This window comes from Hippocampus comes, unplaced genomic scaffold (assembly GCF_001891065.2).
Source record: "Hippocampus comes isolate QL1 unplaced genomic scaffold, H_comes_QL1_v1.1 scaffold297, whole genome shotgun sequence".
NCBI lineage: Eukaryota > Metazoa > Chordata > Actinopteri > Syngnathiformes > Syngnathidae > Hippocampus > Hippocampus comes.
This window is the reverse complement of record NW_017805196.1, coordinates 117,362-132,121: the sequence shown is the minus strand read 5'-3', so window position 1 is coordinate 132,121 and position 14,760 is coordinate 117,362. Positions and strand designations below refer to the sequence as shown.

At 40.6% G+C, this 14,760-nt stretch overlaps 2 protein-coding genes across 2 annotated transcripts in view; one reads left to right on the top strand and one right to left on the bottom strand.

Moving 5' to 3' along the window:
- Window positions 1–3,087, top strand: part of cunh1orf50 (chromosome unknown C1orf50 homolog) — a 6,694-nt gene extending 3,607 nt beyond the window's left edge. Inside the window, exons 2-5 of the mRNA XM_019868738.1 lie at window positions 1,164–1,279; window positions 1,351–1,437; window positions 2,016–2,147; window positions 2,855–3,087. Of these exons, the coding sequence (XP_019724297.1) occupies window positions 1,164–1,279; window positions 1,351–1,437; window positions 2,016–2,147; window positions 2,855–3,040 (521 nt within the window). The 3' untranslated portion in view covers window positions 3,041–3,087. The remainder of the gene's footprint in view (window positions 1–1,163; window positions 1,280–1,350; window positions 1,438–2,015; window positions 2,148–2,854) is intronic.
- A 136-nt stretch (window positions 3,088–3,223) lies between these two features.
- On the bottom strand, window positions 3,224–12,733 carry ap5b1 (adaptor related protein complex 5 subunit beta 1). Its single transcript, XM_019868737.1, has 3 exons — window positions 12,473–12,733; window positions 9,617–10,405; window positions 3,224–6,164 (listed from the first exon to the last, which is right to left on the bottom strand). Exons 1-3 carry the CDS (start codon window positions 12,608–12,610, stop codon window positions 4,248–4,250), a joined length of 2,844 nt encoding a protein of 947 aa, XP_019724296.1. The 5' UTR covers window positions 12,611–12,733; the 3' UTR covers window positions 3,224–4,247.
- Between the last annotated feature and the right edge of the window lie 2,027 nt (window positions 12,734–14,760).

Sequence of the window (14,760 nt, the reverse complement as noted above, 5' to 3'; positions counted from 1 at the left end):
AAGCATGGATCCATCCTGCCTTGTATCAACGGTTCAGGCTGGTGGTGGTGGTGTAATGGTGTGGGGAATATTATCTTGGCACTCTTTGGGCCCCTTGGTACCAATTGAGCATCGTTGCAACACCACAGCCCACTTGAATATTGTTGCTGACCATGTGCATCCCTTTATGACCACAATGTACCCAACTTCTGATGGGTACTTTCAGCAGGATAATGCGCCATGTCATAAAGCTGGAATCATCTCAGACTGGTTTCTTGAACATGACAGTGAGTTCACTGTACTCAAATGGCCTCCACAGTCACCAGATCTCAATCCAATAGAGCATCTTTGGGATGTGGTGGAACGGGAGATTCGCATCATGGATGTGCAGCCGGCAAATCTGTGCCAACTGTGTGATGCCATCATGTCAATATGGACCAAACTCTCTGAGGAATGCTTCCAGCACCTTGTTGAGTCCATGCCACGAAGAATTGAGGCAGTTCTGAAGGCAAAAGGTGGTCCAACCCGTTACAAGCATGGTGTACCTAATAAAGTGGTCGGTGAGTGTAGGTTAAAGGTGGCCTACTTTTTTTATTAAATTTTTTTAAATTCTCCATTTTTGTGAAAGTTACCCTAATTGGATGCTTAGGGTCCAGTGCACATTAACACAAAAATATCTAATATTAATAACAGACACACAAATCTTTTTGTTTGTGTGTTTGTTTCCCATTTCCTCCCAACACTCCTCACGGTGGACTTGCAACCAGTCCGCAGGCGACCGGTCGACCTTAATCGACTAATTCCGCACCCTGGCATAGGGTGTGAGACTATAAATGCTTGGTGACAACTTCGGAAATGTGTGAAACTTAACTTGACTGACGAATGATTTGTCATAAATATGAAATCGACCAAATTCATACATAGAAGGTTTCCACCCAATAGTGACGATAGAATTATAACACCAGGTCACATCATCACACGATGGAGGTTATTTTCAGTCACTTGGCCTACCAGGAACATGTAACATATTGACAGCAGAAACTGTTACGGCATCGGACTTTTCCCTCCTCCCCGGAAACGCTTCGCTTTGCTCTGGATAAGATCCATTCAGATGACTGTATTTCCATATAGTGGATGCATATCACATGTGAAAATTTGATGTAAACATCAGTTTGGTTTTGTAGTGACTCTGGTTGAGAGCAGCGTCGCTCCTGGTGGACAGCAGCTTGTCAACGCTTACCAGACCACTAGAGTGGGGGACGCTATGGATCTTGTTGCTTTGGCAACACAACTGCAGAAGGTTTGGACTCAGTTTTTATTTTCAAAATTTAATGGATGTTTTGTTTTGTTGAGTGTGATCTGTTTTCTCAGGCAGACGATTTTATTAAAGCCAATGCCTGCAACAAACTGTCGGTAATTGCTGACCAGATCCGATATCTACAAGAGCAAGCAAGAAAGGTGAGTGCACCAGCAAATTGGGAGATGAGGACAGCACTAATTTGGCACATAAAACACAGATTTTCTTGAGAGACCACAGCAGTTATTTAACAAATTATTTTATATTACATACATTAGAAGAAAAGCAGTCAAGACCTTTCTGGAAGGTTACACTAAAATTAGGACTGGGCAACACGGTAGTTCAATAAAAAATATTCTTTTTTTTCCGCAGTTAAAAACTGTTCTCAGTAGGGTTGAACGTTTGTGGAAGATGATCTTGTGATTGTGAGAGATTTTTCAAAGTTTCTGGGTTTCCATGACCAGTTTGCTATTGCACAATTTGCATTTTTCACATTTACGAGGGCAATGGAAATCCAGCTTATCTTATGTCTGCAGCATCGAGTTTTGCTCTACTGAAGGCGCTGAAGAAAAAAAAATTGACCTATAAAGTCGAATGAATTGATGAAATCAGTTAAACGCCCAGCCCGACGTAAATATCATGGGGGAAGAATTTATCTTAATCTCCTCGACAGACATTTAAAAAGATGCAATTTGACTGGTGCTTGATTGATTTGATTTCTCTTTATGTATATGTCTAGGCCTTAGAAGAAGCAAAAAGAGATGCTGACCTCCACCACGCTGCCTGCAACATAGTGAAAAAGCCAGGCAACATGTATTACCTCTACCAGCGACCATCTGGACAAAAATACTTTTCTATCATTTCACCTAAGGTAGATTGCTTTTACCTTTTATATATATATATATATATATGTGTGTGTATATGTTGTTGTGAAAGCTGCACATTGTGAAAGCTGAATTTAAGTGTTAAAAAAAATCTGCACATGCAGATTTTTTTTAACACTTAAATGTTAATGTTTACCCCATACAAGCGTGCACACACAGTGGTACCTCTACTTACGAACGTCTCTTCATCCAAAATGTTCAAGTTACGAAACGTCTCAACAGGAAAATATTGCCTCTTGGTACAAAAGAAATTTCAAGATACGAGAGGTTAAAATACAGTATGGACTGCTACTCGCAGTTCTGATTTTCCTGAACACAACATACTTATAGCTGCTCTACCATTGGCTACTACCTAACATCTTCTTGGCATCCCATTGGCTAAGAGGGACGGACGCCTACCGAATGTGTCTGTGTGTGCGTAGAAAAATAGATAGATCTGTGTCTCTGCAGCGTCCTCGTCATTCGCATTTATTTCTGAATTTTGGGGGGGCTTTGAATGAATTAGGGCATTTACATAGAAAACGCGTCTCTACTGACTACATAAATGTCTTCCAGAACCAATAAATTTCTTAGTAGAGCTACCACTGAATATGGCACACTAATTTTGGCCCAGAAACTTGTTTGTTCCTAACCACCTGAAATGACTATTGTGCCAATTGTGCGATTATTCTGTAAAATATGATCTCCTCTCCAGGAATGGGGCTCAAGTTGTCCTCACCTGTTTGTTGGTGCATTCAAACTTCAACACGACATGTCCTGGACTCCTGAGGATGATGTGCATAAAAGGGATGCAGAGATTGCTATCATGGGCAAGTTACTGAGCCAACAGACAATTTTACCATCTGACAAGGAACCTAATTTCAAAGGACTCTCTAATTAAGAGAGTGGTGCAGCTGACTAAACCTGAATATTCATCCCATAATGAAATGATTCTGTGATTTAAAAAAAAAAAATTAAATTATTGTGCATGGCCAGATGAGAAACATGCAAACTCGCTACAAACACAGTATTGAATGACATTTTCACAATATATTCCGGTCAGAGCATTTTACAATTTGTCTGCTGGATTTGGGATGAACCACCATTTATTTTATTGAATTGAATCATGAAACCTAAGATATGAAAAGCTTATTGTGAACCCACCATCCCATGAGTCAAGGAGAAAAGAGATGATGGCATAAGGTTTAGATGACACAAATTTCTCAAAAGAAAATTGGCATATGGGCTTCTTGGATCTGTAAAGATTGCATAATTAAATTTCCTTCTCATACACTTGATGATTTTTGCCTCCAACCTTCTACACAGGCATGACTCAAAAGTCGACATTGATAATATGTTGTTAAAAGCAATAATAAATAAATAAATAAACTGACCAAACTGTGCACGTCACTCTTAGAACATGACTTCAGCATTTGCTTTAACATAAACATGGTTTACAGAGGAAACAGTCATCATCATTGTATTGATGTTGTTAAAACATCAATAAACATAAAATTGGGAGATAGGGGTAGTGTTTTTCACAAAAAATATTGATAGACCAGATCTTTAACATATATATATGATCAAATTGATGCCAAATCTATGTTCAATGAAATTATGTGTCAGAGCAATGGAATAAAATGTGATTGTAGGAGTTACATTCAGACCTCCGAACACCGACATTAATAGTTTTAATGATAGTTTGAACAATACTTTGGAGCATGCAAATAAATAATGAATTGAAAACATGTATTATTGGGGTCTTTAATATGAATAATTTATATGCACATTTTTTTCTATCCAACCATTAGTAAACGAAAAGTGACAAATCTGCATCTTTGATTGATAATATATTCCTTTCAAAATATGGCCAATTCAGTCATTAAACACAGACATTCTTCCATCTTTCTATGGTTGGTGGAACTCAAACTGATCAGAGTTGAACTAAGAAAAAGGTTGACATTTAACAGAACTATTTTGGCATAATTACAAATGTGAAACTACAGCATGTTGTGTAAAATCACTTTCTACATGTGAAATCCGTTCTCTCGGAAATTTGAGAGAAACACAATAGTGGCACTTTTCATTTCAAACCAAAATATGGTACTTCATGGGTGACTGGTAACCTTTTCAGGCAAAGACATTAAAAGGTTACCAATGAAAGAACTGATGTGAGGCAGTAGCCGCCAGTTATCTGTAACGACATTGAAATGGACAGCATCCTCTTCTGAAATGATTTTCAGCAGTATGTGAAATTGTGGGGGAATGAAAAAAACACATTTTAATTCAGCTTGATTGGCTGAATCTGATATAATGAACGTAAGCAACTGTTTTTCCACAATGGAGCCCAGTTCTTCTGCTTGCAGCTGGCCACAAAACAGGGTGGTAGCATAATCTGCTTTCTCTTCCCGACTTATTTCATCCCAAATGTCGTTAAAAACACCCAATTTAACAGCTGTTCCCCAAGTGGTGGGAACAACCAATGGCAGAAAGGTTTGCTGAAATAAAACGTGCATGTCTGGCAGTGAAGTATACCAGGAAAGGCCATTTAAGGTGTTGAAGATGGCACTGCAACTGAGAGTGATGGGGACAGGCAACCTGGGCTTCAATACCAGTTTCACCACGGGAGACCGTCTCTCTCTAAAAAGACAGGGCACATTGAAGTCACAGAGTTCTTCACAGGTGTCATCCATTAAGCTGAAGTGCAGGTGTATGCTGAAGACCTGATCGAAGCAGGAAAGGTTGTGCATGGTATGGTTGAGCTGGTAGTGCAAGGTAATCTGTGAGCCAAAGCAAGGGTCTTTGAACTGGGCCCTGTATGCTTCCAGTCCTGCGCTGTCCTGTTCCTCACTGGGGCTCGAGTCACTTTCCAGAATTATCTCGTTTCTCTCCTGTGGCTCAGGATACTTTAACTCAACCAGCCTAAAAACGGGTTTTTCCGTCTGCTGAATGGTTAGCACACTTGTCAGTCTCTCGGTGTCTGCCATGATGCAGGATAGCGAGTGTTTGATATTTTGTCCTTCCTCCCTCAAACCCTGCTTGATAATCCCAGTCAATTTTTCTTTGGAGAGAGTAGTCAGGAGGCTGTAATATAGTCGAGCACGATCTTGAATGTCTGCGTCGCCATAGTAACAGATAAGATGTTGCAGGACGTTGGCCAGAGAGGTAAATAATGAGTCCAGGCTGGGATGTGTCATCAAGCGCCGGCAAAGCTGCAGCACACTGTTTCCCAGACGCCAGTTACTAGTCAGACACACTGAAGGTGTAAAGATGATCTTGGAAAGTAGTTGGAGCGTGGTCTGCTGAGGGATTTGCCCTTCTTCTGCCACTCGAGCCAGCACCTTGAGGTGCCAACCGAGGTCTGTTAGGGTGAACTGAGCAGGCGGCGCCTCAATAACAACGCCCTGCAGGGCCCTGCAGAGTCTTGCAGACCAATTGCATTCAGGGAACAAGTCAGAACTTTGCTCAGCCAAGTTGAGAATGTGTGGAGCCAAGTGGGTTTGATGATGATAAAGCGTGCATAGTTTTTCTGCAATACTGGTAGCATATCTCTCCATGTGGCAAAAAGAAACAAGGAAAAGGAAAACTGCCCTGAAAAATGTGGCGGCAATCTCACGACTGTGTCCTCTGATCATTATGTTCAGTAGCAAGCCGAGGTGTTCATAGAGATAGACTAGACCTCTGCCTTCCTCTCCATCTTTTTCACCCTCCTCCTGGCATACCACCAACAGCAGATTGAAGCGGGCCAGCATCGTAGCATAATCATTGAGGAGAGTGGGTGCTAGCGTACATGCCAATTGGGAGGTTAGCAGCACAGGTGGACTTTCGTTATTTCCGCAGCTGATGGGCCTGTTCTCAGGAAAATGCAGCATATAGTCCATGAAGAAAAGCTTCTCTGGTTTACTTAGCAATGGATGCTGGGAGAGAACAACCAATCGTCTTAGGATGAAACCTTCATCGTCAGTGCTGAACAGGCTGTCGGTGTAGGCGCACTTCATCAGCAGAGTGCTATGAAGAAGGCAAACCTGAAAAAAAGGAAGTTTCAACTTAAGCAAACATTGCTCACACAACTCAGTGGGGCTCTTATAAAGTCTTAACCAAGAAGCACCAGTTGTACGTTCCACCAAGATCACTGAAAATTTGGACACATATGTAAGAGCCCATGACCTACAAAAGTTTCCTGGAGCCATATGCTAAACCTACCAAGAATTTCGCTGTTTACAGATTTTATCATTGAACACTGTTGCCATGCCAAGAAAAATTACATAGATTTTTTTATGTTAACATTCATGAACACATATCAGGTCCGGCAAAAAAATAAAAATAAAATATATATATATATATAATTCTAAAGGCTTATTTTGTGATTGTTTAAAAAAATGGCTCACTAACGCACACTCCAAATACCTAACCAAGCTCATTAATCAGAAAGCTTTGCAGAAGCCTGATAACGATCCTGAACCAGGTGTCATCTAAAACAGGCCGGATAGGGGATCTCGAGGATTGACTTGGGCACCCCTCCCTTAAACCATTTTTTTGGTCATATCTTCTTTGCAGGAACCTGACTCATTACCTTTGTGTTCTCGTTCACAATAAAGCCCCTGACCAGTCAGGTCCTTGTTCGTGTTACTTCGACATCACCCTATTAATCCAGTAACCATGTCAAGATCTTTGTAATGCCCATCTTAAACTACATATTTTTTTGTTGTTGATTGCTATGTTAATTTAAATGATTTAGACACAAAAAAATCCCAAAAGACCTGTCCCGATATGAAAAAATACGAATTGCCCCCTGAACCTAATAATGGCTTATGCCACCCATAGCAGCAATAACTGAAATCAAGCGTTTGTGATAATTGGTGATGAGTCCTTCACATCGCTGTGGAGGAATTTTGGCCCACTCTTCTTTGCAGAATTGCTTCAACTCCGCCATATTGGATGGTTTTCTAGCATGAACTGCACGGTTAAGGTCACTGCAAGGCATATCAATAGGATTCAAATCCGGACTTCAACTTGGCCACCCCAAAACCTTAATTTTGTTTTTTTAGGCCATTCCCAAGTGCACTTGCTGGTGTGTGTCGGCTCTTTGTCCTGCTGCATGATCCATGAGCTAACTTGACTTTAATGGTGCAAACTGATTATGAAAGTTTCTCCAGGATTTTCTGGTAGGCAGCAGAATTAATTGTCCCAGCAATTACAAAACGTTGTCCTGGACCTGAGTAAACAAAGCAGCCACAGACTACAACACTGCAACCACCATGCTTCACTGTTGGCCTGATGTTCCTTTTATCAGTTGATTTGTGATTTAACAAGGAAGGAGGGCAATTACTTTTTCACATATGGACAGGTTGTTTTTATTGTTTTTTATTTTGTGCCTTCATAAATTATATTGGCAGTGAGAAACTACATTTTGTATTTCGTTGGGTCGTCTCTATGTGATATTAAAATTGGTTTGATGAACTGAAACCTTTGTATGTGATAAATATGCAAAGAACGTGATAAATATACAAAGAACAGAAATCAAGAAGGGGGAAAATACTATTTCACCGCACTGCATATCCAGTGGTGCAGATAAGACAAATTTAGTGTGGCTCTTAAATGAGCACACTCAAGACTGTAGATGATCGTGGACTTCAGGAAACATCCTTCACCACAGCTCCCCCTCACACTATCCAACTGCCGTGTGTCAACTGTCGAGACCTTCAAGTTCCTGGGAATCACAGTCACTCAGGACATGAAGTGGGAGGCCAACATTAACTCCATCCTGAAACAGGCCCGGCAGAGGACATACTTCCTGAGGCTGCTGAGGAAGAATGGCCTGCCACAGGAGGTGCTCAGACAGTTCTACAGGGCAGTCATCGAATCAATCCTGTGTTCTTCTATCACGGTTTGGTTTGGTGCTGCCACAAAAAAAGGACAAAATCCGACTGCAACGGACAGTTAGGACAGCGGAAAAAATCATTGGCACCGCCCTACCCACTCTTGAGGACTTGCACACCACATGAACTAAGACAAGGGCACAGAAAATCCTACTGGACCCCCATCCACCCTGCCCACCACCTTTTCCATCTACTCCCCTCCGGTAAGCGCTACCAAACCATGTGCACCAAAACCAGCAGACATTCAAACGGCTTCTTCCCTCTTAACATGAACTCCCTAAACCAGACATGTCCAGCTCCGGGCCTGGAGGGCCACTGTCCTGCCTGTTTTCCAGCTCTCCCGCTTGCAACACACCTGATTCAGATAATCAGCTCATCAGCCAGCTCTGAAGCAGCATTAGAACGATCCTGATGATTTGAATTAGGTGTGTTGCTCCTGGGAGAGCTGGCAAACAGGCAGGACAGCTGCCCTTGAGGACCGACTTTGGACACCCCTGCCCTAAACAGTATCTCAAATCTATAGTGGCTCTTTGCATTTTTGCACACCCCTGTCGAACAGTATTACTGCAATGATCGTTGTAGCTCCAGCCCTGTACATGAACAATTGTCATTTATTGTCCAATATTCCACAGCACCAGGCAAGGACTTTCTGTATAATGGCACACCGACAGTTGTACCACAATTACTGCTACTGGCCACTTAAAAATGGTGCAACAATTATCTGCACAAACCGCACAACTGTCATAGTATTGGTATTGCACCACTGATCACTTTATCTCTGCTTGAGGACTCTGCACATTGTCGCACAGCTGTTATTGGGTCGTACTACTGCACAATAGTACCCTAACATTATGGAAAGTATTTTGATACTTATATGTCATGTCCTTATTTATCGTAGTTGCTTGTTATTGCAATACTAGTGTAGCCTGTAAAGATGATACTTGGCCAATAAAGAATATTCTTATTCTGAAGAAGAGCAGCGACTTGGTTCCAGTGTTGCCAACTTAAATACATTGTGACTGTAATCAGTGACTTCTCTGATCATGCTAGCAACTGTTTTAAAAATATCAAAAGCATCAACACCAACTGTGGTCATCATGCTTGCAACAATCTCATGTTATCAGCAATTTCATTTCCTGCATAGTAGTGAGAAGTGGGGAATTTTAATGATTTGGTAGTCATCAGAACAACTAATAACGTAATGCTTTGTGCTCATAATGTCATTACAATTTAAAAATCTAGCAAGAAAATGTGGATTTGTGTGTGTGTGTGTGAATATTCATTAGTGATTTAATATAATATGTGGAAATGTCATTTTTATGTGACTAATTAAAAAAAAAAAATTCACCAGTTTTGATTTTTCTAATCACAAGCTATACCTAGTGACTGCCAAATGCTGCGTTCCACTTGTTCACCCGGTATCTGTCAGCTGCCTTTAGAGTCCCACAGGCCAAAAAGGCCGGATTGAACTCCTCCTTCAGCTTGACGGCATCCCATACGGTCGGGGTCCACCAAGAGGGTTCTGGATTTTAAGACTTGAACTTCCAAGTAATAATAAACTACATATAATAACTACTTCATAAGCAAAGAATACAAACCTCGCTGGTTCCAAGCATGCGCAGAAGTTGAGCTCTAAATATGGATGGTCGAACAACAGGAACCATGGCAACCACCTCCATCAGTCTGTGCAGAACTGCCGCTTGACACAGTGGAGAAAGAAGAAAAGAGTTCTCCAGAGTGGTAGACAGGACTGAGCGCAAATCCTTGCAGTCTCGCCCAGTCTGAAGAATAGGAACTGTGCCCATGTGGCCCATTATTAGGGAGGATAAAATGGCTGAGTCTTTATCTACTTGAGCTAATCTCTGGTCTGCTTCCCAGTTGACAACTGTATTTTCCCCGACCAGTAATTTTAAATAATCGTCACCCGATCCAGGATCCATGGCAAGCTGATAAACACAATTTTTCAACACCAGAGTATTGAGTCTTGCATATGGCTGATGAAGTTTCGAGGTTTCTTTGGTCCAAAGCCCACCAATGAGCTCAAGGCGCTGAGAAAGAAGGCCGGGGCAGCATGTCTCCAGCTCTTGTAGGCATTCACATGCTATTGCTCTCAAGAGAAGAACACTGTCACCATGCAAGTTGGATGTGTCCTGCACTATCTGAAGGAGCAGATCCAGGAAGTCCCCACATACGTGTATTTTGTTGCTCACACAGGAGGTACAGATGAGGACAGACGTCAAGGTGATGAGGAGGGAACTGCGAAATTCAACCCATGGAACCGGGCAGTGGGCAAACACTGACAGGAGCTCCAGGACTGTTTCTTCTCCAATGGACACTGTAGGACAGAGGAGGGCCGCTTGCTCACACAGTGGGGACAGCAGATATACCTGAGATGGATGATAAATAAGATAAAATAACCTTTATTTGTCCCACACTGGGGAAATTTGCAGTCTACAGCAGCAAAATTGGGGGGGAAGAAAAGAACAAAGTGTTTCATTGCATTGCACAAAATAAATGTTTCAGAAAAGAACTGTACACAGTTCAATATAAGTGCAATATAAAATATAGCATTAGCAATATATTTGTAGAATAAATATAATAAATTAGCAATAGCATAGAAAGCACAGCATAAGGTGGCTGTGGTATTTACAATGGTTACAGGTTTACAGGTGTTCACGTATGTTTATTCAGCATAATACATAAAAAATATGTATTATATATATATATATATATATTTTTTTTTTTAAATACCTAAAACAAATAAGAGCAAGACGTTATTAGAAAGACTCGCAATTATTTGACGCTGAGTTGGATAGGGGCTTTACTGATGGAGAAGCACATTGAGAATGTGTTCACATTTAATGTGTTCACATTTAAAGTTGCTCAATCCATTGTGAAACATTGTGTCGGGTCAATGAAAGATTTAATCAATTGATTTTGACACCTCGACTTGATAATATTTGTAGGTGTACTTATTTGATGTTTTTATTTGTCCTGCTTGGGTTCACTTACAATCTGCATTTTGTTGTTTCTCACACTCAAAAGTATTAAGCGCCAACATAGATTTCCTTCCATATAGTGGTTCTTTGTTTTTATATCTAAAAAGAAAAATATTATTAACTCCCTCCTGATGAGTTTGTTTCGGATTCAAGGGACATGTTTTCTTTCATCTAACTATTAGTTTTAATTTATGTGAAAATGGAAATTATATCCTTTTTCACTTCATATTTTTTTGTACTGAAAATACTTAGCTGTTCTTACAAAGTGCAACGCATGTTGTTTGCTTCTCATGGTTACAAGACTATTTGAAAAATATGAACTGGTTAATTCCCTGACGAGCAACTCGCTGCCTCGATGTTTTCCCGTAAATGTCACGAGAACTACAGTCAATGGAAGCGTGCCAGCTCGTGGAATAGTGGTAAGAGTGGATTCCAAAAACAAAAAAGCAGTTAATAATTGTGGCTTTATGTTCTTTATTGAGATTTTTTGTTTAAAATCCCCTGGCTCTTTTTTTGTTTATCTCTCTTTATACTGTATATGTATTAGTAGCGTGTTTGGTTTGCTTTCTGTGATCTGCAATTTTACTTGTTCCATAAAGATTATTAGAAAAAAAATAGTCGAAAAAGCGGTCGCCCCGAAGGTGATGATGTTCCATCGCGTAATGTTTCAGATACCGCTCTGTACATTTGTCTAATTATTGTTTTTTTTTTACAATATAATATTGTATTTTGTTTTTTTAAACTATGGTGACAATTTCTGGCAGACAGTCGGAAGTTGTAAAAGAGTCGTTTTGGTTCGCGGGTTTATCGAAGATTGAAGAGTTGTGCAGTTGAACAATTTCGATGAAGCCATTGAAACATAAAAATAAGTGGAAAAACGATTTGGGCTCAAATAAAATAAAATGTTATGGTTGGGGTAAGAATAAGTAGGAGTTAAAATTAATCTAAAATGAGGTTGAAATAAGATTTTAAAACGAGTTCAAAAGTTTAACCAATAAAAAAACAACAACAAAAACAAGTTATGGTAAGGTTATGATTAGGAAACACAATTACTGGACTGACATTGCCCCATTGGCCACAGCGGGAATCAGGAGCCAGATGAATTGTAACACGGAAGCCTATTTCACTGCCACTCAACTGTAATCAATGTAAAATAGCGATTCAAGCCAGATCCAAAATTCCTCGCTCCGGCGATTGACCAATCAGCACCGTTCACAACAAAAATAACGCTTGGAAGTTGCAAGTCACGGCAAAATAACCACTGCCCGGAGAATAAATAATCGTTACTATCGTAAATGTACACATTATTCTCTATAGGCGTTAGAATTTAAAAAGAATAATGTGTACATTTACCTTGATCTGTTTTAGAACAGATCAAGGTAAAGTAGGTATCAGTCACTGTAAATAAAAATTATTATTATTATTATTATTATTATTATTCCATCATGAAGGTACCTTAGTATTGTTGGTAACTCTGTCATCTCGGAGCTCACGGAGCAACTCCGCAAGGAAAGTATCCGCCGATTTGGAGGACACGAATCGGGAGGGACTGCGGAAAAAGTCTGAAATTTTCACCTTCCAGTTTACCGCCATTGGAAAACTTCCTGCAAGAATCCGCTACTGTTTTCAAATGGTTAAATACAAACTGGAGTAAAGTGCTCAGACAACAGCTGACGAATACGTCCAGCATCCTCTTCCTCTTTTTCTTCTTCTTCTTCTTCTTCTTCTTCTTCTTCTTCTTCTTCTTCTTCTTCTTCTTCTTCTTCTTCTTCTTCTTTTCGTCTTCCCCCTCGTCGTCGTCCTCCTCCTCTTGCTCCTCCTCCTCCTCCTTCTTCTTCTTCTTTTCGTCTTTCCCCTCGTCGTCGTCCTCCTCCTCTTGCTCCTCCTCCTCCTCCTTCTTCTTCTTCTTCTTCTTCTTCTTCTTCTTGGCAAACAAACTTTTGGATCATTCTGCCACCTATCAGACTGGAGTGTAAAGCAGTAGAAAGGCAGGGGAAAAAAACTCAACTACTCTCTCTCTCCCTCTCCATCCACTATTACCATCACAGGGGTTGCGGGCGTGCGAGAACCTATCCCAGCTGTCTTCGGGCAGCAGGCGGGGTACACCCTGAACTGGTTGCCAGCCAATCGCAGAGCACACAAAGACAAACAACTATTCTCGCTGACACTCACACGTTGGGACAAGTTAGAGTGATCAATTAACCTACAATGCATCTTTTTGGAATGTGGGAGGAAACTGGAGTACCTGAAGAAAAACCCCACACTCAGGCATGGAGAGAACATGCAAACTCCAAAGAGGAAGGCCAGGACCCAGGATGGAACGCTGCGCGTCTGCTCTGTGAAGCAGACGTGCTAACCAGTCAACCACCGTGCCACCTACATTCCAAATCATTCCACAAATTTTAATTGAGCCTCTCAGCCTTCACACGCAATTACTCCATAAATTGCATTGTCTAGTTGTGTGACCTATTATAATTTATTATTCTGCCCACTTTTTTAATGTGTATATAATACAATATACATCCGGTTTACACCATTCCAATTTCAACATATTCCAAATATACTGTATACGCCAATCAGTGTAATGTTCCTTGCACTCACTTTCTTGGCAACGGATGGAATAAATCAGATTGCATTTTTGGGTGTTGGGAACCCGGTCTTTGGGGTGTACTAGTTTTTGTCTCAATTTGTTTATCGGTTTAAAATAAACAGGAATATCATGTTGTAAAAATATTCTTTGTATTTTCTCTGAGAGGCCGGCAATATAAGGTACACAGACACCCCTTCTCTTCTTTTCTCTCTGTTGGTTGGTTTCCTCTCTGTTTGTTTTAATTTTTCTAACTTTGCCAAAGGCCCATTTAGGGTAGCTACACCCTGACAGTGCCCTCTCAATGTGTTTGACCTCACTCTCTCTCGACTTGGTGTTGGTGGAGATTTGGCTCGCTCTGTGTTCAAGTGTTCTAATCAGTGATGTGTTCCTTTGCAGTGGGTGATTGGAGTTGAAATGCAAATACTGATTTGTGTGCGTGGGTTTTCTGTAGACCTCAACCGTAAGAGTTCTGTCCTGCACACACACACACACGCATGCACGCACGCACGCGCGTGCGCTACAGTGAAGAGAAGGGGGAGGAGTAAGAGACACAGCAGCACACTGTGAGCAGCACACGAACAGGAGAGACGGGGAGACGAGAGAGAGCTCGATAGCGCTACAGTACAGAGAAAAAACTACACGGTGGAAAGTGGAAAGGTGAGAAAATGCAGTGAAATTTGGACTGATTTCAACTTAATTGATAGTTCAAAGGCAGCGTGTAGACTGTGCAAGGTTAAAATATCCAATATCAAATTTTAATTCATAATTTTTTGTGTGGTAATCAAAGCTTACTTATGTTGTTTTACTGTAAATAGTTAAAAGCTTATAAATATACACAATCAGAGATTGGAACTTTTTGTAGACCTTTGTTCTTGTACTTTGTAATTTATTTTTTGTAGCACTCCATGTTGTACTCCATGTTGAGTATGTTCAGAAGAATATAAATCAAGCCATATAAATAATATTTGATATACTGTATATTTTTTACATTACTAATTCATTTTACACATAATTTTATATTATTTTTGGTAGTAAATTTATTTAAGCAACAAAAAAACTGAGGAGCCATTTGGGAGTTGAAAGAGCCGGCTCTTTTTAGTGAGCCGAGCCAAAAGAACCGTGTTGAGATGTGCGCTTCGTTCGGGGCATATTT